This window comes from Myxine glutinosa, chromosome 8 (genome assembly GCF_964187855.1).
Source record: "Myxine glutinosa chromosome 8, kmMyxGlut1.1, whole genome shotgun sequence".
In the NCBI taxonomy this organism is placed as follows: domain Eukaryota; kingdom Metazoa; phylum Chordata; class Myxini; order Myxiniformes; family Myxinidae; genus Myxine; species Myxine glutinosa.
In genome coordinates, this window is record NC_136268.1 from 52,576,908 (window position 1) to 52,604,758 (window position 27,851).

At 43.5% G+C, this 27,851-nt stretch overlaps 1 protein-coding gene across 2 annotated transcripts; it reads right to left on the bottom strand.

Moving 5' to 3' along the window:
- Nucleotides 1-103: 103 nt before the first annotated feature.
- On the bottom strand, nt 104-27,851 carry LOC137432508 (tRNA wybutosine-synthesizing protein 3 homolog). 2 transcript variants are annotated; one of them, XM_068124512.2, is made up of 7 exons: nt 27,494-27,821; nt 25,691-25,804; nt 22,820-22,897; nt 22,477-22,575; nt 18,262-18,333; nt 9,996-10,129; nt 104-2,384 (listed from the first exon to the last, which is right to left on the bottom strand). In XM_068124512.2, exons 1-7 carry the CDS (start codon nt 27,665-27,667, stop codon nt 2,126-2,128), a joined length of 930 nt encoding a protein of 309 aa, XP_067980613.2. In that variant the 5' UTR covers nt 27,668-27,821; the 3' UTR covers nt 104-2,125. The 2 variants fall into 2 exon arrangements, with proteins under 2 accessions (XP_067980613.2, XP_067980615.2); XM_068124514.2 differs by lacking the exon at nt 25,691-25,804 and having other exon boundaries at nt 27,494-27,851.

Below are 27,851 nucleotides of genomic sequence, written 5' to 3' on the forward strand. Positions count from 1 at the left end.
GCATCCGGCCGTAAAACATTGCTTCAAAAAGGGGACCGAAAAACAACAACAACCACAGTTCCCGAAAAAGGCCAACCCCCGCTTGCGGGGAAAAAATGGCCTCTAAAGGTGTTTTTTTTTATTGCACACAAGTTTATTCACAGGAGTCGAGTGTTTTCGTCGATATTATAGCGCTTTTCACCAAGCAACCATGTTCCTGTAAATTGCCTCCAAGGACTGCTGCATAGTAGTGTATGCCCCGTCCACCATAAATAAATAAACATGGAGGTGTAAATAAACCGGCGGCTGCGTATCTTGCGCTGCACGCAAACGGAACAAGGATGTTGTTATGGAAACCGTCAACATGCCAAAACGGCACTATTGATGGTTCTGATTTTTGGTTAACCAATTCAATGATGCAATATGCAAATTTTGTTCAAATTTCAAGTCAAAAACAACAAACAACATGCATTTTAAGGCCATTTTCCCTGCTAGAGCGAGGGTTAGCCTTGCGGTCCCCATGACGATCTTCTCCATCTTGCCCTATTTTCTGCATCTCCCCTTGTTAACCCCTTTGCTCGCATTTCTTCTTCCACCATCTTTAGCCAAGTCTTTCTCGGTCTTCCCCGTCCTCTACTTCCTTCTACATTCATTTCCATCACTCTTCTCAACCAGTCACTTTCATCCTTCCTCAACACATGACCAAACCATCTCAACCTGTTCCTCTTCACAGCATCCATCACAGGCTCTATTCCCATCATCTTTCGCAATTCATCATTTGTCTTCCTCTCTCTCAACGATACTCCGCACATCCATCGAACCATTCGCATTTCCACCCTTTCAAGCCTTCGTTGCTGCTCTACGTTCATTACCCATGTCTCGCTCCCATAAATCACAACACTTCTCACACATGCAGCATACACCTTTCCCTTCAGCTTCAGCGACACTCTCCTCCTCGTCAGCATGTCACTCAGTTCCCGAAACTTCTTCCATGCACATCTCACTCTGGCAACCGTTGCCGAGTCTGATCCACCTTCTCTATTCAGCATGTCTCCGAGGTAGCAAAATGTTTTCACACCTTCCAGTTTCGCGCCATCTCCAGATCCAACTCAACATTTCCTCCATCTGCAGCTCCCTCTGTGCACACCTTACATTTGAATGTAGCTGCCACACTGGTTAATGACCCTCTCAGACCACTACATTTTTGATGAACCCACTCAGCGCACATTGTACATTGAATGGAGTTCACTCCGACACCCTTCCTACACACAGCACATGGCCACTTCCCAGTTCTTTCCACCTCACCACATGCTTTTCCACTTGCCATCACCTTTGTCTTTCCGATATTCACCTTCAGACCTTTTGTCTCCATACATTCCTTCCATGTGTTCATCTTTTCCTTCAGTCCATCCATACTTTCTGCAATCAACACCAGATCATCTGCATACAACAACTCCCACGGTAAACCCTCCTTTACGTTCCGAGCCAGCACTCCATCACAGCTACAAATAGTAGTGGACTTAGTACCGACCCCTGATACACTCCCACCTTCACCTCAAACTCACCACTGTTCCCGTCCTTCATCCTTACAGCTGTGCGCGCTCTTTTGTACATTGCCATCACTACTCTGATCAACCATTCCTCCACTCCTAACTTCCTCATTGCCCATGTCAATACTTTGTGTGGAACCCCATCGAATGCTTTCTCCAGATCAACAAACCCAAGAAACAAACAATTGACAAATTTCAAGTCAATCGAATGAAAACTGATGATTTTATGCAACCTTGACCTTTTAATCCAATGATCGAAAAAAAACAAAAATACAATTAGCTTCTAGCTTTTGATTGGTGAACCAATTCAGTAACCAAATAAGCAAGTTCTTAAAGATTCAGGTCAATCAGATGAAAACTGACAATTTTATGTGAAATTGACTTTTGACCAAATTATTAATATGGCTTCTCCATATTCTCATAATAAAGCTTTGTGTTGAAAATTAAATGACAAAAGTTCAAATGGTAAAAAGGTGACAGGCACACACACAGACACATACGATTGCAAGACCGTGTCCCACTGTGCAGGGGACACGCTAATTACGCACAGCGGTGATCCAAAATATGAGTGAAAAATGTAAACAGAAGTTCGGATTTCAAATGGAATGGCAAACAGAATCATCATCACCACACAGGCCTGGCCAGAAGCCATTGAGGTCCTGAATTATATCCTCGCCAACAGAGAACTGTGCAACTTCGTCTATGTCCATATCTTGTCCTCGTGAGCTTTTTCCAGATACTTCATGTTTCCGTCTGCTCCGGCGAACGTAATCGTGATGATCCACTTCAATTTCTTGCTTTTTTATTGCGACTGGATTGCCACTGTGCAGAGCCACCTGCACGTTTCTTAAAAACCTAATTTGATACAAAGCAGCAAAAGTAAAATTAAATGAATGCAAATGGTCATGTTAGAAAGGTTTTATTGTGCGTTTTATAGAAAATTTGCAAATAAACTCTTAGAATATTGAGATATTGAGGGAAACCGAGGACAACTGCACATTTCCAAAGCTGCTAAAGAAATAATCAATTATTCACAATCATTCCCACTACCTGTTCTTTGACTCGTCTCTTGCAAATAACCAACTAACCCTCCACCTCCCCAAAGAAAAGGATCGTCAAATTCAGCTTTGTTACAGCTCATATGTAGTTTACCTGCATGAACACAAAATGTCCATGAGACAGTAATCTCAACGTATGTTTAAATGGTTTACACATAGAACCAAAGCATTCAATGTGGAACGGGAAAGGAAATTTTAATAAATTCACTTGTATACTTATTATGTACCTTGAAATGAAACGTGGGGAAACAGAAAGGGACAGGATGAATGAATGATCGTTTTTTAAGGCCATTTTCCCTGCTAGAGCGGGGGTTAGCCTTGCGGGCCCCATGACAATCATGGTTCCCTGTTTGAGGCGATGTTTTTATGGCCGGATGCCCTTCCTGACGCCAACCCTTGGTCGCCTCTTACGATGCGCAGGGATACAGTGTACGTATTCTAAACCGGGGTACACCCCGGGATCATTCATCCCAGCAAGCTGGTACTCAATTTGCCGACCTCCGAAGGATGACAGGCTGAGTGAACCCCCCTGGCGTTAATTCAGCGATCGACCGGGATTCGAACCCAGGATCCTGAGGATCCCAAGCCGGCACCCTAACCGCTAAGCCAACACCAGCCAGAAAGGGACAGGATGCTGGGGAAAATGAAATGTATAACTTATTACCTTGAATTGTTGTATTTTAAGCTACTGTACTTTTCATGTTTTCCTTATAAAAAAAACAAGTCGTGATTTAATTTACAATTGCAGACCATAGAATTATAACCAGGCTAAGTCACAGTTTAGTCATTTCGAGAAAAACGTGAAAAATATTTTTATGTTTATATTGCTTACTTACGTTTAAGTGATCATATTTGTTTCATTCCTGCATCGCCAAAAGGTTCAATTAAATAGTTATGTATGTTTTCATCACTCCTATGGGGTAAAAATAGGGCAAAACTCCAACATCCCAATATGGCTAATATTATAACCAGCTAAGTCACAATGGACTTGGCCCATTTGTAATATTGACACAAGTGGGCGTTGCTTAGTAAATGTTTAAAAGAGCACAAGGAACAGAAATATACCGGTAATTTTATCATGAGTGATTTATTCAATAAAAGTGTAACTATTTGACCAACGTTCAGAAAACTATAAATGTTCAGAAAACGAGAAATGTTCAGAACTACAAACATTCAGACAACTTTAAATGTTCAGAAAACTATATATGTTTAGAACTACAAACGTTCAGACAACTTTAAATGTTCAGAAAACTATAAATGTTCAGATTATGAACATGTTTAAATGTTTAGTCTATATTCATGTAGTTCAGGAGTACAAGGCCTCATTCAGTATTCGTAATCGTCACCATCGCTGTCACTTTTTTTTTGTATACTGAATCGAGGCTCGTGAAAGACAGCACAGGGGGACCGCGAGGGAAAGACAGCACAGGGGGACCGCGAGGGAAAGACAGCACAGGGGGACCGCGAGGGAAAGACAGCACAGGGGGACCACGAGGGAAACACAGCACAGGGGGGGACCGTGAGGGAAAGACAGCACAGGGGGACCACGAGGGAAAGACAGCACAGGGGGACCGCGAGGGAAAGACAGCACAGGGGGACCAAGAGGGAAAGACAGCACCTTTCATCAGTTGGCATTTTTGCGATGCACATGTCCAACTTGTGGCAGATTTCGGTAGAAATCCTGATGTTCTAGAGGTATGATATTCTTATTCACTAGTTTCTGAAGATCATTATATTTTTCTAGCTTAAGAGGAACATGCCCATCAGGATATTTCTGTTGTGGATTGTTGGCTGCTTCATTTGCTTTCCTTTTGTATGGATTGAACTTGACCCAGGGCTCAAATTGACTGTAGCTGTGCCTTGCCCACACCTCATTTTTATGAGGTATGAGCTGGGAAATATTATTTAAGCTTACCTTTATATTTTATGAAATGTATCAGGTCATAAAAACATGAGCTAAGCTGACTTCAGCAAAATGGCTGACAGGCATGAGCCATGTGCCCACTTCATGTCGAGTACTACAACCAGGCTAAGTCACATAGGTGGACTTAGCCTGAATGTAATTCAGTATTTTGACCTATTTACTCGGTTCTTTTTCAGGCCATGATGCAGATATCACCCAGGTAGTGGTTTTAGACAATGGAGAGAGCCATCTTTTATGTAAAAATGTCACCAACTCAATATCTATAAAAATGTGACAGCCTGGTTATAATTCTATGGTCTTCAATTGTTGACAAAGTTGAAACAATCAAAGTCAAATGACATTTAAAATAATCACAAAATCATTTTATCAGGTTGGGAGGTGCACGGGGTTACCGATCAGGGACCAAGTTTCCCCAATTCGACACGAATGTTAATGACGGGGTTTGAATAAAGTCGTGTTTTCCACATTGCTAAGACTGGTGCTTTCCACTTGGACAGGCTTGTCACCAACCAATATGGAAATGAGGACCAGGAATTACCATAGGATATCAATCCTACTATCCTGTATATTGATGACGATGATTGATGTGAAAAACGTTATGGCAATGCACCCTCAGTCTATTGCCCAGCTGTAACGGGCAACAACACCTAAACAATCGCACCACCCAGTGGGGAATGTTAGAATTACTACTAATCACAAATATTTGCAGAAAACACTCAAACGCGCACAAACCCACTTGATGTGCGAGCTGTCGAATTATATCAATAATATATAAACTACAACACAGGCAATTGACAATAATTATTTTTGTAGTTCCAGTCAGCTGTTCCAAAATGAAGATTCACTTTCAGATTTAAATACAGGTAGTGTAGTATCAAACAATTGAAACATTGGCTCCGATAAGGACACTTGTAAACAGAAATGATGAATGCGTGACTCTCAGAGGAACACTGCAGATGGCCTACCATACGGCACGGTGTTCTGTCGTGCAAATCCCAAATAGATAAATGAATAAGTGAGGATCACCCGCAACTTCAGCAGACTATTTTCAAGTGAAATTTTCAATAAATTTACGTCATGCATCAACCAAAAGGTGAAAAAAATGATTTTGAGATCACAATAAATTTGGTATGTACTGTTGCATGGTATCTCTACAAAGAATGTATGTAGAAAACACATGCTAATAAATGTGCTGAAATGAACATCTCTACTTTGCTGTAAATATTTGTAGCGATTGATCAAGTAATAACCGACGTACCAAACGTTTTGCAGAAATAACTTTTTGAAAATTTTACAACCTGACCACGCTATGCAGATTTTCACTTCAATAACCGATTTGTCAATATTATCGTTTCCCTTAAGATCGCATCTTTGCAAGTATTTTGAAAATAATGTAAAAGTTTGAGTCATGTACTGCATCGGAGTAGATGGCGAAGATCGAGTGAACTTACCTCTGAGGTGTGCGTATGGGTTTGGTACTCGAGCAGACTATAAAAATATCAGGTTGGTGTTTTACAGGCAGAGCGTTGCATAAATTAGTATGCAGTAGCTTGGATGGACATTAAACTGGGGACTTGTCTGCTTGCACTTGTTGGTGGATGCCAAAGATTGCGCAGTGCATTTCAATGAAATGTATGCGAGTTATTTAATTACCAGCAACTTGGCCAAATTCCAAATTACTACCCTGAATGACTGCAATGACAAACCACCCAGAACAATTTTGCAGTGAGAATATTCGGCAGCACCGACGCAGTCCAAAGAAGAGAACAGCATTAGGTAGAGAGCATACCTTTGCCAGGTTGAACAGTTTACGTTTTGTCTCCCACTGATAGGTCATATCTGCATGTAGACCAGGAAACAATATCTCTCCGTTCTCAAGACCGAACTCTCTTATCTGTCTCCCTCTTCCAAATCCTGGTGGCGTCTGGTCAAATCCGTTTCTGGTGTTTGTTCCCCCTCCATCCCCTCCCTTACCTCAAACGGCTACACAGCTGACTCCGCACGTGAAAAAGCTGAATGCCTCAACTCTGTGTTTGCCTCTAAATCTTGTGTCCCAAACCCATCCCTCTCTGTACCCACCATACCCAGTCATACCCTGCTGCTCCTGGACTCCGTGTCCTTTCCCCCTGACAAGGTGGAAAAGTTTCTGTCAACCCTCGACTCTGATTCTGCAACTGGACCTGACGGCATCAGCCCACGGGTCCTAAAATCCTGCTCTGCTGCTCTATCTCACCCTCTCTCTGTTCTCTTCACCCTCTCTTTTGCTCAAGGTCAACTGCCATCTGCTTGGAAATCAGCCAACATCACCGCTTTGCACAAAAAAGGTGCAAAAACAGATCCTAGCAACTACAGACCAATCAGCCTTCTCCCAATTATCAGCAAAGTCATGGAATCCATCATTGCTTCTGATATGAAATCTTTCCTCTTCTCCAATGGCTTGATCTCTGATCATCAATTTGGTTTCAGACCAGGTCACTCTACTCTGGACATGCTGCTTCTGCTGTCTCAACAATGGATGGAGGTCCTCAATGCCAAACAGGAAATTAGAGCTGTCTCCCTCGACATATCACGTGCCTTCGACACGGTCTGGCACCCCGCTCTGCTCACCAAACTCTCCTCCTTTGGTATCCATGGAAATCTCCACGCATGGCTGGCGGACTTCCTCTCTAGTCGTCGTCAACGTGTGGCCCTGAATGGGTTTCTCTCATCTCCTCTTCCTGTTCAGGCTGGAGTTCCCCAAGGCAGTGTTCTGGGCCCCGTGCTTTTTCTGGTCTTCATCAATGATCTCTCTGACTCTCTCGAAAATCCTCTCTATCTCTTTGCTGATGACTCCACTCTCTGCCGCTCCATTCCTCTTCCCTCAGATCGGCAGTCTGCTGCCTCCTCACTCTCTGAAGACCTGGACAAAATCACAGACTGGTTAAACAAGTGGAACATGTCTTTCAATCCTGACAAATCTCACACTCTTACTATGTCTCTCTGAAAAGATCGACTGGACAACCCTCCCATCTACTTTCTCAACAATCCTCTCCAAGAAGTTCTGTCACTCAAGATTTTGGGTCTCACTATCTGCCATGATCTTTCTTGGGAAAACCACATTTCCAAGCTGGCCTCCAAAGCCAGTCGCCGACTGGGCATCCTCCGTCGTGCGAAGTCCTTCCTCGGCACACCTGAGCTCCTCACCACATACAAGGCTTTCATCCGCAGCTCAATGGAATACTGTTCTCCCCTATGGGCCGGTGCTCCTGCCTCACACCTAGCTCGGCTTCACGCTGTTGAAACCAAAGCTTTCAGAATTATTGGAATCTCCCGCGATGAAGCTATCTCTGAGGGCCTTTCACTCACTCACCGCAGGCAGGTAGGTGGTCTTTCTGTCTTCTACCGACTCCTCTCCGGCCTTGCACCCCCAGCTCTCTCTGTGCTCTGTCCCCCAAATATTCCTACAGGTCGCACAAGATCTGCCAGCAACCCTCTGATGGTTAAACTGCCGAAATCTCGGCTCTCCGCTCACCTTCACTCTTTCATTCCTCTTTTCTCCCGCCTCTGGAACAAACTCCCTCACTCCCTTCAATCCCACTCCTCCCTCCAGGTCTTTAAAACAACTGTTCACCACCATCTCTTATCTTCCCCCATCCAAAACCTTGATCTTTTCTACCCCCGCTAATTCACCCCAGATCCACCTTGTTTGAAATTCCAACTTCTTTCCTGGCAGTCCTGGCAGTGTCCATATGTTTTATACCTCTCCCACTGCCCCCTTCCCACGCCCCCCCCCCCAAAGCCCTCGCCCTCTCTCAGATCTCTCGATGTCACCATGTCTCTCGGTCCCTGCTCTCAAATGTTGTGTTTGTGTCCTTCCCCCTCTCTCCCCATCTTGTCTACCGCTCCTTATGTTATATGTTTTATGTGTCGGTTTGTCTTTCTGTGTGATTAATGTTCGCTCTTTCACGAGCCTCGATATTGTATACAAAAAAAAAAAAAAAAAAAAAAAGACCTTAACCAAAATCGAATTGGCTTGTACTTGTCACTTACCCGACACATCCACCAAGTTTTGTCATAAGTCGTCCACAACTTTTTAGGCCTCCGCCGACAAAGTCGCCGAAGGCATTATGTTTTCAGGTTGTCCGTCTGTCCGTCCGTCTGTCTGTCCATACGGGCTAAACCTAGTTTTTCTCAGCAACCATATGTCCGATTGAGACGAAACTTTACGGCAGGATTGACATTTGACACCCATGCAGAATGTTTTTATGATAATTGTGGCATCATAGGTCATGTGGCATGGCAGCCATCTTGGATTAAAAGCAAATAATTAAAAATTTATTTCTCGGAAACCACTGAATGGAAAAATTAGAAACTTGGCACATTGTCAAGTACTCCCAATGGGGAACAAAAGCATGATAATGATATCACAGGTGAAGTGGTATGCCAGCCAAAAATGTTTTAATCGAATTCCTTATCCTAAAAATCTGAAATTGCATGCACATGATTCGATGACCCATTTGTATTGAAATATTAAATTTATGACATCATAGGTCACATGGTTTGGCAGCTATATTGGATTGAAGGAAAATATGAAATAATTATATCTCTAAAACCGCTCGCCCTATCGATGTGAAATTTTACAAATGTCATCTAACAGCACTGTTGCATATAGTTGAAAATGATGTCAAAGGTCACGTGGTTTGGCAGCCATCTTGGATAGAAAAACGAACCTTATCCGATCAACACAAAACTTCACAAACGTGATCCATTACCCATACATATGCAGAGTGATGGCATCTACCCGTTGTGGCACTATGCAGAGGCATATTGGCGACAGTCACATTGTTATAGTTGAAATATGTTATTTATCGTTTTTTCCCCCATCACTTAATGGTGAAGAATCACTTAAAATATTTAAAAACTCTCGTATCCGGATATGGATCTTCATCAAAATCAAATGGATTCGTCCTTGTCACACACCCAATCTGTCCATAACTTTTTGAGATATCGTGCCATATATCTGTTTAGGCCTATCTCTCAGTAGTAAAGAATCACTTTTGAAATTCTCGGATCCAGATCCGGATCCTCACCAAAATATAATCATTTCGGCCGTGTCACATACCCAACCTCTCCATCAAATTTTGTGCGAATCCGTCCACACCTTTTTGAGATGTCCCGTTCACAGACAGACAGACAAACAAACAAACAAACAGGGGTGAAAATACAACCTCCCTGCACCTTTGGTTGCGGAGGTAAATATGGACATAAGAGAAGAAAGGAGTGTATTAAAAGCTTATTTTTAAAGAATTATTCTCGGTTTTTATGGTCCAATGTGAAATTTCATGAACCATTAGGCTCTAATCACTGCTCCAGCAGCAGGTTTGGCAGATTTTCAGCAGAATAACATGAATATTGGAATACAAAATAAAAACATGACTGCTGAAGAATTAAACATCACTCACAAGAGCCCTCCTCGCAATACAAAATTAAGGACAGCTGACATACCTTTCTATCTTGCTCCAGTTATCTTTCATTTTTTCATTAGCTGTGTGAGCAAGGAACTCTAGGTATTCATTGGAAACCAACAGCACACCACTTCGGCATAATGGCACCTCGAGACCATGAGTGCTTCGAATTGCCTGTTAAGAAAAAGTTAAAATTGCAATTGCAGACTTTCACAAGCAAATGTAATATCTCTCATACTTCCCCCTCTCCGCTCCGGACCTTCCACCAATCCACTTTGACCACTGTAAAATCAAAGGAAAGATACCGGATTAGTGTTTACCTGGTTTTTCTTCTGTAGAGGATGTTGCAAAGTACAAGGTCTGTCTAAAAAGTTCCAAGACTGATGTTTTTTATAGCAGCACTGGCTTGGGTTTTGTAATTTGATGTGCATTATAATCTTCCTGTCAGTTCTGTGTTGGCCATTGTATCGATTGGTTGTGATTTGCAACCGTACTGGAGTTTTGTTAAAATTAAGTGTTGCAATATAGTCTTCTGAAAATGAACGACAAATTTATTGAACAGAGAACAAACCTGGCAGGGTCCTCGCTGCTGCACACGTTACCTTTCTGGTGGCTTGGCAATATCAATGGGGGCTCATACCCTCAATGCATATGTATTTGTCCTTAGTACTTAATCAGTCAGGTGCAGTCGAGCAGAGCTGCCAAATACGTATCGGCTAAAGTTATGGAGCCAATTGCTTGGGGGTAAAATGTCCTGTATCACTAGTACACCTTAATTGAGTCAATAGGAAAGAGACAAAATGGACAGGTTCGAAATGGCATTTTACCAAAGAACACTATTATTTACAAAGGACAATCGAGCAACACATTTACAATGATCACAAAGGCACAAGCAAACAGTCAAGAATCACCCAAAAACCTTATCCCCCTTAACACTTAAACCGTTCTGCAATCTTACTTATCCAACACGTATGACATTGGACCAGCAGAAACACTCCGAGGAGATTAGACAGGAAGAAAAGAGGAGGGGGAGAGTCAAGTTAAAGGCTTAGATTCGACCTCTCACCAGGCAACGTCGAAGGATGGGTACCAATCCTGGTACGGGAAGGTGGGGGAGAGATGGGGAGTTGGGTTAGGTCAGTGTGGTATTGCGGTGCAGTGTGGGCAGAGAGGAAAGGTGAGAGGTGTAAATCAGTATGCCCACCCAGACCAAGGGACAGACAAGGTGGTCGATTGCTCTTTTGTTGGTAACTCTCTTTTAGCTCTGTGGTCAGCAGGCTCTATGTGTGTCAAGGGAGACAAATTAGAAGTGTTACTTATAAAGGGGATAGCAAGGACAGATGTGCATGTCAGTATGGAGTGTCGCTCCTCCCCAGAGATCTCTGCCTGCCAACGCTGTCTCGCACCTTGGAACCTGTCTGGCGCTTCGAGCTCTGCACCGACTCACTCCTCACGCAGCAACAACAACAACAACAAGCATTTTAAGGCCATTTTCCCTGCTAGAGCGGGGGTTAGCCTTGCGGGCCCCATGACAATCTTCTCAATTTTGCCCTATTTTCTACATCTCCCCTTGTTAACGCCCTTGCCCGCATTTCTTCTTCCACCACCTTTAGCCAAGTCTTTCTCGGTCTTCCCCGTCCTCTACTTCCTTCAACATTCATTTCCATCACTCTTCTCAACCAGTCACTTTCATCCTTCCTCTACACATGACCAAACCATCTCAACCTGTTTCTCATCACAGGCTCTATTCCCATCAACATTCACAATTCATCATTTGTCTTCCTCTCTCAACGATACTCCACACATCCACCGAACCATTCACATTTCCACCCTTTCCAGCCTTCATTGCTGCTCTATGTACATTACCCATGTCTCACTCCCATAAATCATAACACTTCTCACACATGCAGCATACACCAGCATACATACGCATAAATGCAGCATACATACGCAACACCTCCTGGATTTCAGTGCGACGAGTCCTTTTCCGATCCAGGTCGCAAGCAGGTTTTCTCCCCTCTCTCTCTATGGCAGCAGATCTCTGGTTCAGTCAGAAGGCAGTGAAGAGCTCTCGCATTCTGTCTTTTATCTCGCTTGAGCAGGGAGGACTGGTGGGGTCAGAATTTGGGAGAGGTGGATCCTCGGGAATCAAAGTTTGTATTTTCACCTCTGATATCTGGTGGTGGGCTGCCATTGGTGCGCTCTCCAAAGTACTGCCTTTCTCTCCGGTCAATCGTCTCTTGCTGGCGGAAGTGTTGTGCTCCCAACAGGCTATATTCATGTGCAACGCTGTTACGCAGTCCAATAACAATTTGGTTTGTTATAGATGTTTCTATCGTCTTAAATGTGTCTGGATAGGTAAAGGAACCAAATTGGAGCTGTCTGTGTCTGGAAAAAGGAGAAGCCAAATTAAATACTGTCTAAAATATGCCATGGTAACGAGCATAGTGCTGTGAACGGATGGGTGATGGACTGAAATGGGGAGGAAGAAGAACATCGAGCGGGGAATAGGAATGGCATTGGAAGGAAGGAAAACGAAGATCTCTCTATAGCCCTCAAAACGTTTCCTGGGTAAACCATGTATGGGGCTATCTAAATACAAGTTATAACAAGATAACTACGTCGGGAACCTACGTGCCATGGATGTCATACAACCCGGGGAGACCAACCAATCCACTTTGACCACTGTAAAACCAAAGGAAAGATATGGGATCAGTGTTTACCTGGTTTTTCTTCTGTAGAGGATGTTGTAAAGTACAAGGTCTGAGAAAAAAAGTTACAGGACTGATGCTTTTTTAGCAGCACTGGCTTGGGTTTTGTAATTTGACGTGTATCATAATCTTCCTGTCAGTTCTGTGTTGGCCATTTTTTGTATACTGAATCGAGGCTCGTGAAAGAGCTAACATTTATTTCACAAACAAATCAACCAGACAAACAAAATATACAAAAAGAGGGAGCGGAAGACAAGATGGGGAGAGAAGGGGTAGCACACAACCACAACATTTGAGAGCAGGGAGAAGTGTGGGAGGGAGAGGGCTTGGGGGGAGGAGGCATGGGAAGGGGGGGGGGGGGGGAAGAGGTGTAAAACACAAGGGGACCGAAATTAGCGGGGGTAGAAAAGATCAAGGGATGGGGGAGGATAAGAGATGGTGGTGAACAGCTGTTTTAAAGACCTGGAGGGTGGAGTGGGATTGAAGAGAGTGAGGGAGTTTGTTCCAGAGGCGGGAGAAAAGAGGAATGAAGGAGTGAAGGTGAGCAGAAAGTCTTGATTTTGGCAGTTTAACCATAAGAGGGTTGCAGGCAGATCTTGTGCGACCTGTAGGAATATTTGGGGGACAGAGCCCAGAGAGAGCTGGGGGGGCAAGGCCAGAGAGGAGTCGGTAGAAGACGGAAAGACCACCAACCTGCCTGCGGTGATTGAGTGAAAGGCCCTTGGAGTTAGCTTCATCGCAGGAGATTCCAATGATTCCGAACGCTTTGGTTTCAACAGCGTGAAGACGAGCTAGGTGTGAGGCAGGAGCACCAGACCAGAGGGGAGAGCAGTATTCCATAGAGCTGCGGATGAAAGCCTTGTATGTGGTGAGGAGCTCAGGTGTGCCAAGGAAGGACTTCGCACGACGGAGGATGCCCAGTCGGCGACTGGCTTTGGAGGCCAGATTTGAAATGTGGTTTTCCCAGGAAAGATCATGGCAAAATACGCCATCAAAATACGCCATTGTATCGATTGGTTGTGATTTGCAACCGTACTGGAGTTTTGTTAAAATTAAGTGTTGCAATTGTCTTCTGAAAATGAACGACAAATTTATTGAACAGAGAACAAACCTGGCAGGGCATATATTCCGGAAGGTTGAAGGAGGAAGATGTTCGCAGAAGCATCTAAATATATCTAATTTCAAAGCTATTTGAGGTCCGGATAAGTCATTTTACGTAAAGCTCACAAAGTCCTCGTCTTCTGTGTCAATGTGAAAGAGCTGAAGAAGCTTGGAGTAGACAAGTATGGGGGTGGAGGAGGGGGTTGCGGGGAACGGGGGGGTTGGGGAGGGAGGGGGTGTGATGAGTCAACAAATTTCTTGTGGAGCCTTTGCCAAGTGGCTTAAGCACTCGAGCAACACTCCATTCAAAATTGTGAAGGAACGGCTAGCTTGGCAAGCACTAGCTAGCTGCTTGGTAATTGAATACACTTCCTCAAGAGGATCGTTAAGAAAGTAGCTAGGATTTGCCAAACTGTCCTTTCAGAATTTCAATTATATTGAGGTTAAAGTAAAAGAGGATATTTATTTTAAAATTATTGTGTTAATTAACAGATAATAAATACTTTGTTTATCAAAACACTAGCAGGAGTACCCGGCATTGCCAGGAGGAGGGGGTGGGCAGGAGAGGGAGGGGTGAGGAAGGGAGTGTGGAGAGTGGGAAGGGTGATGGATGAGCGGTGGGAGGGGTGAGGGGAGAGATGTACTACATATGCATCTTTTGGGGGGAGGGGAGGGCTTTGACAGGCCCCTCCAATTTGGGGGAGGAGGGTGGGGGGGGGGGGGGGGGGGGGGAGAAGGAGGAAAAGTCATAGAAAAATTTACCCATGCAAAGAGTGCTTCATAACCTCAGTGTTGCCCAGGTAAAAAAGGAAATTGTAATACCCTCTGCCACCATCACCAGGTGGCACTACACGGTACACATTTACATGGATAATTTACGCCCCTATCCACTCTGACTCTGACCACTTGGCCATCACTATGATCATCAACATCCCCACCCCAGCACCAAGGCATTATCGCACTATCAACTTCCGTAAGCTAAACGCTCTTTCACCTACCTCATTCTCATCCACCCTCTCTGAAAAAATGTCCACTTCTCCCTTCGTTGACCTCCACACCCCTTCTGACCTCACTGACTACTACAACCACACTCTCTCCTCCTGCCTTGACCAGCTTGCGCCTATAAAAACGAAAACGGTTTCTTTCACCCATTCTGCTCCCTGGTTTACCCCTGAACTCCGCCTGATGAAAACTCGTGCTCGCCAACTTGAAAGACTCCGCAATAAAACAGGTCTCACAATTCACTCCCAAAACTACAAGGACCACCTACAACACTACAAAGATGCCCGCTCCGCCTACTACTCTCAAATTATCCACTCTGGCTCTGGAAACCCAAAAGAACTCTTCTCTACAATAAACAAACTCCTCAGCCCCCTGAACACCACCACCCAATCATTCACAGTAGACAACTGCATCTCCTTCCTTTCATTCTTCCAATGCAAAATTGACAACATCTACAACAGCTTAACCACCACCACACCCGCTCCCCCTCAAACCACCTGCCCCCCTTATCCTGCCAACCCCTGTCTCAGTTCTCCCCAGTCTCCCCTACTGACCTCTCTGAACTCCTCATAGGAATGAAAACTGCCACCTGCACTATTGACCCCATCCCCTCCAGCTTTGTCAAGGCCTCCCTTTCTGCTCTCTCTCCACTTATCACTGCAACAATAAACTCCTCCCTGTCTACAGGCATCGTCCCACCATCCCTCAAAATTGCTGCTGTTACCCCCATTCTGAAAAAACCTGGACTCAACCCTGACACCCTAAATAACTTCAGACCCATCTCCAACCTACCCTATCTGCCAAAAGTTTTGGAACGCGCTGTAGCCACTCAATTCAAACATCACCTCTCTGCCAATAACCTGTATGAAACATTCCAATCTGGATTCCGCTCCAACCACAGTACTGAAACTGCTCTCCTCAAAATCACCAATGACCTTCTCCTCTCCTCTGACGCTGGCAACCTCAACATTCTCATCCTCCTCGACCTCAGCGCCGCCTTTGACACCATCAATCACACCATCCTCCTCACCCGACTTGAAACCACCTTTAACATTACCGGCACTGCCCTCTCTTGGATCAAATCATACCTCTCTGACAGATGCCAGTTCATCTCCATCAAAAACTGCAAATCCCCCACTGCTCCCCTCCCCCAAGGTGTCCCCCAAGGGTCAGTTATTGGCCCCCTCCTCTTCATCCTGTACCTGTCCCCCATTGGTCACTTAATCCGCCGTCATGGTCTCCAATTCCACTGCTTCGCCGATGACATCCAGCTTTTCATCTCCACCAAGTCCATCTCCACCGCCACCCACTCTATCCTGACAAACTGCATCACTGAAATAAAATCCTGGCTTCAAATCAACTTCCTCAAACTTAACTATGATAAATCTGAAATGATCATCATTGGCCCAAAATCGCTCACCAAATCCACCATAACTTTGCCCTCAACATCGACGGTTTCCCAGTATCCACCTCCCCTCACATCCGGAATCTTGGCATCATCTTTGACCAAACCCTCTCCTTCGACAAATACACTAAACAGATCACAAAGACAGCCTTCTTTCACCAGAAAAACATCGCCCGTCTCCGTCCATCCCTCTCCACGGCTGCAGAAACCCCCATCCACGCCTTCATCACCTCCCGTCTGGACTACTGCAACAGCCTCCTCTATGGTTCACCCTCAATAATCACCAATAAACTCCAATACATTCAGAACTCCGCTGCCCGTCTACTCACCCATTCCCGGACCCGTGACCACCTCACCCCTGTCCTTTACAAGCTCCACTGGCTCCCCATCCCCCAGAGAATCCAGTACAAAATCCTCCTCTTGACCTACAAAGCCCTCCATAACCTGGCCCCATCCTACCTGACTGACATCCTCTCCAGACACACTCCCACCCGCAACCTCCGCTCTGCTGGTACCAACCTCCTGACCCCCCCCCCCCCCCCATCCGGACCAAATTCAGATCCTGGGGGGACAGGGCCTTCTCCATCGCTGCTCCCACCCTCTGGAACTCACTACCTCACACCATCAGAGACTCCTCCTCACTCACCACATTCAAAACATCACTCAAGACCCACCTGTTCAACACTGCATTCAACATTTAACCCACAGCACTTAACCCCTGACTATCTCTTCTCCTTCTCCTTCCTTTTGCTTTGATTATTTACCTATTGATTTTTGTCTTTTTGCACTTGTTTTTTGTACTCTGTCAAAGCGCCTTTGGGCTTCTTGAAAAGCGCTATATAAAATAAATGTATTATTATTATTATTATTACCCAGTCCCCCACACCCCCGCATGAGGCCGTGGCCACATAGCATATGTTACCCCCCAGACAAAACTGGTGAATGTGCCGTTCATCACGTTTCTGAGTTAAGTATGATGACGCCATGGTAACCGTGTAGCGCCATCTACGTCAGGAAGAAGAAGAAGAAGCCTTACCACCAACTCCGACCGCTTCCGGAATTGTTTGATAATTTGTGTTTAAATGTCTGGTAATTGTTTTGGATTTATTTATGCGAATGTGTACTTGTATATAACTGTCATTAATCAAAAAGGCGTAGGCACTATAGAGCGATGTTTAAAAAATCAAAAAAAACGAATTTTATTTTTGGGCGAATTAATTTCTTTTTTTTTTGCCTAAAACACTCCCAGACACTCACTGATGAACCTCTGAAAGTTTGACAAATATCTGTTCAGCCATCTCTGAGAAATATGGCGACACAGACAGACCAACGGCTCTCTTGTATAGTACATCATACAGTTTTGCTTTCATGATGAATCTGTTGGATATTGATGGCTGGTCTCATGGCAATCTGTCACCTATGCAGACCAGTGAAAATCTCTGAGGACAAGTGAGGTTTTGGTCTTGGTGGACCAGATGGCCAGTGAAAAAAAAAATGTTGATCTAATTGTGTTAACCATAGCAATTTCATGTCTAAATTATGCACGTTGATTTTTGTATTTTTTACCTCGAATGTACATTACGGAAGTAATATTGCAAACGACATCATATAAATATCAGAGACATTATACTGCAAACTATATCATACATTCAAAAATTACATCACAGAAAGGTAGATTTGCACAGAAATGAAAGCGATACATTTTGTATTTAAAATAAAATGCTGAATTACAAGTATCTTTAACTTGATGTGAATTTGAATAAGCTAAATTTTGAAGGGAGTCCTTTAGCCTAGCCAAAACTTAATTTGGAATCACCATCCTCAGGGATTTTTCATTCATTCATTCATTCATTCATTCATTCATTAGTCATGAGTGAAAGTCTGCACAGGATCTCATATCTACTATAATCTATATACCCAGGTGAATATTATTAATTTGAGAATGTATGCATATTTTGACTAGCATGCATTTTTTAAAGTTTCAAAAATATAGCAAACCATGATAACTCCAGTGATACTATAGTGATGAGGATTTTTTTTTGAAATCAAATACAGAAATACAAATTAGACCAAGTGACAAAACTTACCACGATCACCTTTCCTTTCTTTCCCATTGCAATTCCTGAGTTTCTGAAACCAGACTGTACAGCAACTGTGTGCTAACAGCAAAGGACAAAGATGAAAATAAATAACCACCACTCAATAAATAGCACAGTTGTGGTCATTTACAAGAGGTTATAATTGCCCAAATTGATATGCAAATGAGCACAATTATGAACATTTGTCAATGTATTAGTCACTAAATGCATTCAACATGCTGGTGACAGACAATATTACCTAGCACTATGATTATTCACAAGGGCATCACACACACACAAAAAAATTTATCAGTGCTCACAATAAAAACTGTGTCCTGTTTGCCAAGAAGATCTGGAAAATAAATGGAACACGTGACAATGGCTGATAAAACGAGCACGTGATAATAAACATAGGGGCAATACCCCTGGCGCTCACCTGGTAGAATAAACGGTATACTGCACTGACTAAAGGTATTTGAAACCAATTTCAATGCTTGCTGGAAGACAAGGCAGCACGTAGAATCATACTAACATAATCATAAGACTTTAAACAAACAAACAAAAAAATACCTACTTTGGGCCCGCCACCACCCCGTGTACCTCCTCAGACCACAATTTTTCCAATGCCTTGAACAAACATTGTTACATCACGGATGATAAAGGTTGTGGTGAAGTTTCATCGAAATTGTGTGTTTCGGTTCTGAGAAGAAAGCAAATACCTATTTTGGGGGGCAACCCTCCCCCCCCCCATAAATCCCTAAAGGGGCAGAACTTTTTAATGCTGTGAACAAACTTTGGTACTAATGGGTAGTGAAGGTTGTGGTGAAGTTTAATCGAAATTGTGTGTGTAGTTTCAGAGAAGAAAGCAAATACCTATTTTGGGGGTCAAACCTGGACCCACTTTGACCCCTGCAGACCACCTTAGACCACGATTTTTTAAATGCCAGGAACAAACTTTGGTACAACAGAGGTGATTAAGGTTGTGGTCAAGTTTCATCAGAATTGCATGTGTAGTTTCTGAGAAGAAAGCAAATATCTATTTTGTGGGGTCAAACCTGGACCCACTTTGACCCGCCCCCCATATAACCCCCCAGACTTTCACAACACAACAGTTATCATTTGTGCCAAGTTTGGTCACAATCCCTTCATCGATTTCGGAGAAGAAGTTGTAAGTGTTTACGGACGGACTGATGACGTGCCATCGCATAAGCTCCCCTGAACTTTGTTCCAGGTGAGCTAATAATAAAAAGAATGAGCAATCAGAGTTTGCAGACCATCTCTTGCAGACCATGTGGTTTTGTCCTTTGGGTCCTCGGGGTATTTTGGGTCTTTGGGGACTTTTGGGTATTTGGGGTCCTCTGGGTCTTCAGGGTCTTTTAGGTCCTCGGGCTCTTTTAGTTCTTCGGGTTCTTTTTGGGCTTGGGCTCTTTTGGGTCTTTGGGTTCTTAGGGGTCTTCTTGGTCTTAAGGTTGTAAAGGGGCTAAATGGTCTTTGTGTTCTTAAGGGTCTGGGCAACGGTTGCTTGGCAACCTGGTTGCAACAACGTTGACTCGGCAACGGTTGCTAGAGTGAGATGTGCATGGAAGACGTTTTGGGAACCGAGTGGCATGCTGATGAGGAGGGGAGTGTCGTTGAAGTTGAAGGGAAAGGTGTATGCTGCATGTGTGAGAAGTGTTATGATTTATGGGAGCGAGACATGGGTATTGAACGTAGAGCAGCAACGGAGGTTGGAAAGAGTGAAAATGCGAATGGTTCGATGGATGTGCAGAGTATCGTTGAGAGAGAGGAAGACAAATGATGAATTGCGAAAGATGATGGGAATAGAGCCTGTGATTGATGTTGTGAAGAGGAACAGGTTGAGATGGTTTGGTCATGTGTTGAGGAAGGATGAAAGTGACTGGTTGAGAAGAGTGATGGAAATGAATGTAGAAGGAAGTAGAGGACGGGGAAGACCGAGAAAGACTTGGCTAAAGATGGTGGAAGAAGAAATGTGGGCAAGGGGGTTAACAAGGGGAGATGCAGAAAATAGGGCAAAATGGAGAAGATTGTCATGGGGATCGCAAGGCTAACCCCCGCTCCAGTAGGGAAAATGGCCTTAAAATGCATGTTGTTGTTGTTGTTCTTAAGGGTCTCATGTAATTTAGTAAGAACTCACATTCTGTGTGGACAAACACACAAACAAGAAATATGTCATAATACTTGCGAAATCCCTAAAATGAGTAGATGACTTTTGACCTATTTCGACCTCAAAATTAATCGGTGGTTGAATTCAATGACCCGATTTGCAAATCGCCTTCAAATTTCAAGTCAATCGGATGAAAATTGACAATTTTAGAAATTCAGTCTATGTTCACCTTTGGCCTATGTTGAGCTCAAGAATATAATTGGTGGTTGAATTGAGTGACCTGAATAACACATCTTGTCACCTAATCAACTCATCCACTTAGTTTTATCAGAAGTCGTCCACAAATTTTTGAAGTATCATCTATATATCGTTTTAGCCCAATCTCTCAATACGGCAAAAACGTAAAAATTGAAAAACTCTCAGATCCAGATCCGGACGTTCACCAAAATATAATAAATTCTTCCTTGTCACACACCCAACCTGTCCACCAAGTTTCATCCGAATAAGTCTAACTTTTTGAGATATCGTGCCATACAGTCAATCATTTTTGTGCTCAATGGTGAAGAATCACTTTAAAATTATAGTATCCAGGTCTGGATATTTACCAAATTCTAATAATTTGGTCCTCGTCACATACCCAACCTCTCCACCTAATTTCAAAGGAATCCGTCCACAACTTTTTGAGATATCCTGCTGTCAATGTATTAGTCACCAAATGCATTTGTGCCATTGCATTTAGTCTGTCAGTCACAAGACTGACAGACAGGGGTGAAAGCATAACTCCTGTCCACCTTTGGTGGCGGAGTTAACAACTTTTAAAAACAAAACCCCCTCCTGTTGGCTTGACAAAACGCACATTGGCTTCTTTCGTCAGTTATGTGGCTCATTAGCAAAAAATCCCCGTCACTTCGCTGATAGCATTTTGAACAACATAACCCATATATCTGAATATCTGACATCTCTAGTCAACGGGATGACGTCTCTAGTCAACGGGCTGAATGCCAAACATCAGGCATCAGGTTGACGGATTTAGTAAGATGATGGTGTAGTAATATGGTGTTATGTCTGGAAAGTCATAACAATCCAGCGCTAGGCAGCCCTTTTGAATGTGGTGCTAAGCAGCCCTTTTTAAGGCCTTTACGGTGGTCTATTAGTCAGAACCCAATGAGAATTGCATTTTTACAACTTGAGGGTGTGGGCCGGGGGATGTGTGGGAGGGAAGTGATAACGTGTGATCCCTGGGGATATAAAACAAATTCATAATTGTGTGCATTACTAAAATTAACGTTATTTTGTTTACTGCTAACAACCCATTTCTGGAATAAAATGTTTTTCTAAATATTGACTGCCAAAAGACTATTACAGTACTCTAACATAGACAAGTCATGTTGTTCATCTACCATCAGTGAAGTGACGGTTGAATGCTATTATCACAACAGCTTGGAGAACCACCTCTTCTGCATTTCTTCTCAACCGCTACTCCCTTCTCAACTTCAATCTCATTTTCAGCTTTAGGGATGGAATACAGATCACAGCGACGCCTCTAGGATACAAGTCATTCTCTTTGTACAACAAAAGGGAATAATTTCATTGCAATATTTCACAATTATGTTGTTTGTTAGAAAAATGTAGTCTCCGCCTGGTGTTGGCTTCGCGGTTAGGGTGCCGGCTTGGGATCCTAGGATCCTAGGTTCGAATTCCGGTCGATCGATAAATTAACACCAGGGGGGTTGACTCGGCCTGTAATCCTTCCGAGGTCGGCAAATTGAGTACCAGCTTGCTGGGATGAATGATCCCGGTGTGTACCCCGGTTTAGAATAGGTGCACCGTATCCCTGCGCATCGTAAGAGGCAACCAAGGGTTGGCGCCAGGAAGGGCATCCGGCCATAAAAACATTGCCTCAAACAGGGAACCATGATTGTCATGGGGCCCACAAGGCTAACCCCTGCTCTAGCGGGGGAAATGGCCTTAAAACGATCATTCATTCATTCATTTTCCAACCCCACCCCTACATCAGGTATTTGGCCTTATGCACATATTTCATTGGCATTTTGGGGGATGCCAATCAAACAGTCAGTTCAAAACTTGTACTGGCTTACCAGGAGCCTTGCATCATCCAAGCGCCAGCATTGAACGTGTAGCACAAATGCCTCAAATTTAAGGGTGACGTCTCTGCTGACAGACTCCAGGGCTTTTTCCTAAGCACAGATACGCAAAGCTGAGTGAAGCACGAGTATCTGGAACCAATACATCACTGCTCAAAAAGGGCTGGCATGTTATATAATCCTCCAAAATGCCATTTCCTGAAGATAAAACCCAAGCCATCAGCAATAAATAAATTAATATCTGAATTTTGTTTTCAGTCTTCGATTTAGATTCTCCAGTAAATAAACAGCAGAAAAAAAACAATGCTCAATAAAAACTATAGCCATGGACACGTACCAAATCCTTTGCCAAGACAAGGCTGTGAGAAACAAACAACCAGGTGCAACCTTGTTTCTGCACTCCAGCTGCACTTTCCTGCAATGGATTATACATGAAATGAATGTGTGTTCCTTTGGAAAAAAAAAAATTAAATTAAAGACCAATGTTAACAGCTCCTACATCTCTACTTGAGTCTATTTCACAAGCTCAATGTTGCAATCCTGAGGGGTTAGGCTGTAGAATGAGAGTATCATAAATTAATGTAATTTATTTTGTTTTACAGTAGTGATTAGAGCTTTCACAGTCTATTTTAATGAAGTTAATGATAAATATGACACCAGGTATATTTAGTAGGACTGGCAAGTTATGACAAACCGTGACATTATCAGTGGAGGATAAACTGCAACTCGCAAATCACATGTGGCTCTTGAGGCAGTTCAAGTGCAGCTCTCTCTAATGAACTTAAGGAACAGAATAGGGAAACAGAGGGACAATACCCCTGGCGCTCACCTGTTAGAATAAACAGCATACTGCACTGACTAAAGGTATTTTAAACCAATTGCAATGTTTGCTGGAAGACAGGGCAGCATGTAGAATCATACTAACATAATCGTAAGACTTTAAACAAACAAACAAAAATATACCTATTTTGGGGGGCATCCCCTCCCCTCCCCCAACTATGTATACCTCCTCAGACCCAAATTTTTCTAATGCTTGAACAAACATTTGTACATCACGGGTGATGAAGGTTGCGGTCAAGTTTCATCGAAATTGTGTGTGTAGTTTCAGAGAAGAAAGCAAATACCTAGTTTGGGGGTCAAACCTGGACCCACTTTGACCCCTGCAGACTCCCTTAAGACTTCGATTTTCTTATTGCCGTGAACAAACTTCGATACATCATGGGGGATGAAGGTTGTGGTCAGGTTTCATCGAAATAGTGTGTGCAGTTTCAGAGCAAAAAGAAAATTCCTATTTTGGGGAGTTGCGGGGAGGGGGGGGGGGGGGCGGGGTCAAACCTAGATCCACTTTGACCCCCGGTTTACTCCCATAGACCCTGATTTTGTTTAATGCCATGAATAAACGTTAGTCACAACACAGCAAATATCATTTGTGCCAAGTTTGGTCACAATCCCTTCAGCGGTTTTGGAGAAGTTGCAAGTGTTTACGGACTGACGATGAGCCATTTGTTCCAGGTGAGCTAATAATAAACAGAAGCAAAAATAAACGAGAGGAGTAAAAATAACCACAGATTTTTATTTATTTCTTCTGTATTTATTTCGTTTTTTTAAATTTGATTATTTTTCCTTTCCCACCATTCGTGTTATTCATCCGTCCGTCTCTCTTCCCTTCTATCAAAAGTGGCAACACCATGCTTTTTGTCTGTGAGCAGGATATCTCAAAAAGTTCTGAATGTATTCGGACGAAATTTGGTGGACAGGTTGGGTGTGTGACAGATGAATTGATTAGATTTTTGTGAAGAAAGGATCCGGATCCGCAAACGAGATTTAAAATTTTTAAAAAGTGATTCTTCATCATTGGGAGATGGCACCAAAATGATATATGCTACGATATTTCAAATGGTTATGGACGGGTTATTACAAAACTTGGTGGACAGGTTGGGTGTGTGACAAGGACAAATTCATTCGATTTTGGTGAAGATCCAAAGCTGGATACAATAATTTTATATTTTCTTCACCATTGAGAGAGTGGTTCTTCACCTTTAATGGCCCCATATCTTTCACAAACCGGCTGGCTAGGCCTAGGCCTGACATTCGAAGGAGGTGGCAGGAATTTGGTGTTTGTTGAGGGTGCCGGCGATAACTCACCTCGTCTTCGCAAAGCAGGTAATCTGGTGAATGTTAAAGATAGGCAGGTCTTTATGCACACTCCAACAACTACCTTTATTTTTGTACTGATTTGTTATTGTTAATTTTATCTTCTAAGATGCCAACGCAATTCTTTATATTCTTAGCATTAAACTTACAATCTGCAGTGTGAGGCATAAGTCCCAGGACATGGTTTTAGCTGCTTATACAAGAGTTGTTTATGCAATGTATTTACACTGTTTTTTTTTTCAGATAATATAAATAATTCATTAAACCAAGATGGCAGACACAAGTACATTTGCAGTGGAAGAGAGGCTGGTAGCAATGGTGTGTTGCACGAGAGGAGAAACACAAACAAGACGATGAAGCGGGTGCACGAAGACTTTGAGGAGCGTTTTTGAAAGCAAGCAACGTCAAAATGAAATCTTCATTTTTCGGAAAAAAGGAATTTCAGACTGGAACTGTACTCGTCAGCAAGCGCAGCTGACGACCAAAAATGAGTGATTTGGGAACTCAAAACATTAAAACATCTGTTCTCAGATCTCCGAAAAAAATCATTATGGAAACGTTCTGCAGAGTTGGAGTTTTTTTTTTATATATACAGAATCGAGGCTCGTGTAAGAGCTAACACATTGAACATGAAAACGTGCACTGACACATAAAACATACAACAAAGGGAGCGGGGGACAAGAGGGGGGGGGGGGGGGAGAGAGGGAAGCACACAAGCACAACAACAGAAGAGAACAGGGACGTCAGTAGATCTGTGGAAGGGAGAGGGCTGGGGGAGGAGGGAGAGGTACATGGAAAAGGCAAAATGAACACTCCTAGGCATTTCAGGAAAGAAGTTGGGGATTGAAAGATGTGGATTTGGGGTGTTTTTATGGGGGTAGAAAAGATCAAGGTGTTGGATGGGGGAAGATAAGAGATGGTGGTGAACAGCTGTTTTAAAGACCTGGATGGAGGAGTGGGATTGAAGGGAGTGTGGGAGTTTGTTCCAGAGGCGGGAGAAAAGAGGAATGAAAGAGTGAAGGTGAGCAGAGAGCCGAGATTTTGGCAGTTTCACCAGAAGAGGTTTGCTGGCAGATCTTGTGCGTCCTGAAGGAATATTTGGGAGACAGAGTTGGGTGTGCTTGGCCGGAGAGGAGTCGGTGGAAGACAGAAAGACCACCAAACCTGCCTGCGGTGAGAGAGAGAAAGGCCCTCAGAATCGGCTTCATCGTGGGAGATTCCAATGATTCTGAAAGCTTTGGTTACAACAGCATGAAGACGAGCTAGGTGCGAGGCAGGAGCACCAGCCCAGAGGGGAGAGCAGTATTCCATTGAGCTGCGGAGGTGTTTCCTATTCATCATCACGTCACACAATGAAAGAAGATCTTCACATGAAACCATATAAACCAACTGTCATTTGTGACTTGTCAGATGCAGATCATGAAAACAGGTCGACAGCTCATGACAGACCGCTGCAGGACTTCGATATAATTCCTAAAAGATCAACGGTTATATTGTATAGTTATATTATACATCATCATGTATCATCTCTACGCAATGTTTACTTTTGGAGTGATGCTAATCCACATTATGTTGAAGAAGTGCAAGACCATCCACATTCCACCACATGTTATAGTTCGTGCGGCGTTATCTGCCCATCACCTCATTGGTCCTTACTTTTTTTGATGTGTCAGTCAACCAGCAGTCATATCTGCACATTCTGGAGAATTACCTCAAAGCTGAAGTTGAACGATGTGGACTATCCCACGAGATTTATTTTCAGCAGGATGGGGCACCTGTGCATCATGCATGTGTGGTACGAAATTACCTCAATTAATTTTTTCCCAACCGTTGGATTGGCAGGTCTTCACCAACACTTCTGTGGCCACCGCACAGTCCTGACCTGAGCGCTTGTGACAATGCTCTGTGGGTGTACGTCAAAGCTAAGGTTGCAGAACATTGCATGACATCTGTTGATGAACTGAAACGGCACATTCAGGAAGCATTTCCACCATAACACATGGTATTTTGCGTCGGCGCATGTGGAGAAATATTATCTTGTGCCGTGACAACGGTGGACATAATACGGATTGTTCTCGATATTATAGGAGGTATTGTAATACTGCATGTTATTACTCTTGGGGCTTATGGCTCACCCTGGTAGATGGTATAAACATCTTGAACAAGCAGGTAAAAGCGTGTCCTGAGACTTGTGACTCACCCTGTAGATCCCTCTACAATCTACTCGTTGGGATTTGGTTATGGTATGGCTGTTAGCACATAACTCCTAGATCTTTTTTGACAGATACTCCGATATATTTCGTGTTCATAATGTAATGCAGATGGAAAATATGGCCTTATGTCCCAATCCGAAGGACTTCCACCCCCTGAGGGTAGTGAAATACATCGGTGCATGTGGGTGTGTGTACATGTACGTGTGTGTGTGTGCATGTATGCACATGTGTACATGTACGTGTGTGTGCGTGTACATGTGTGTGCGTGTACATGTGTGTGTGTATACATGTGCGTGTACATGTACGTGTGTGTGTGTGTGTGTGTGTGCGCATGTGTAACGTGTGTGTGTGTGTGTGTATACATGTGCGTGTGTGTGTGTTTGTGTATACATGTGCGTGTGTACAAGTGCGTGTGTTTGCGTGTACATGTACATGTACGTGTGTGCACGTGTGTACATTTACAGAGCTCATTAGCAAGCGAGCTACTATCCCACAGACGTTCATACTTTGATTGGGATTCGAAACCAACACAACTTGCATCTCAGCCCGAAGCCTTTAGCTTTACCCACACGAGCAGATAGCCATTCAATATGGAAGTCGACGAAAGGAAGGAGGTAAGGTGGGAGAACGAGCATTAAACCCACCGCTTCAATCAAAAGTATGCGTCCCGAACAGGAGCTTGTGCAGAAAAAATTCGAGTTGCCATTGAGTTCCTGCAACACCGACACAAGGCCGACATCCACAGCCCCCTTGCGGCTCAGGTCTGCCTTCCGCAAACACTGCTCTTTCCATTCCTCAAACTGAGTACGGTTTGCCATAATAGAAGTGGGCTGTGGTACTCGCCAGTGAAGGAAAGGATTAAAACAGTTTCATAGTGCCATTCACTAATAAGTTCAAGCCTCAAGGTGTAACTGTAAAGTAATCGCTATAAATATAATCTATTTACTGTCCTCTGGCTTTACCTCAGATTACAAAGACGTTTACAAACTGCCAAATTTCAAT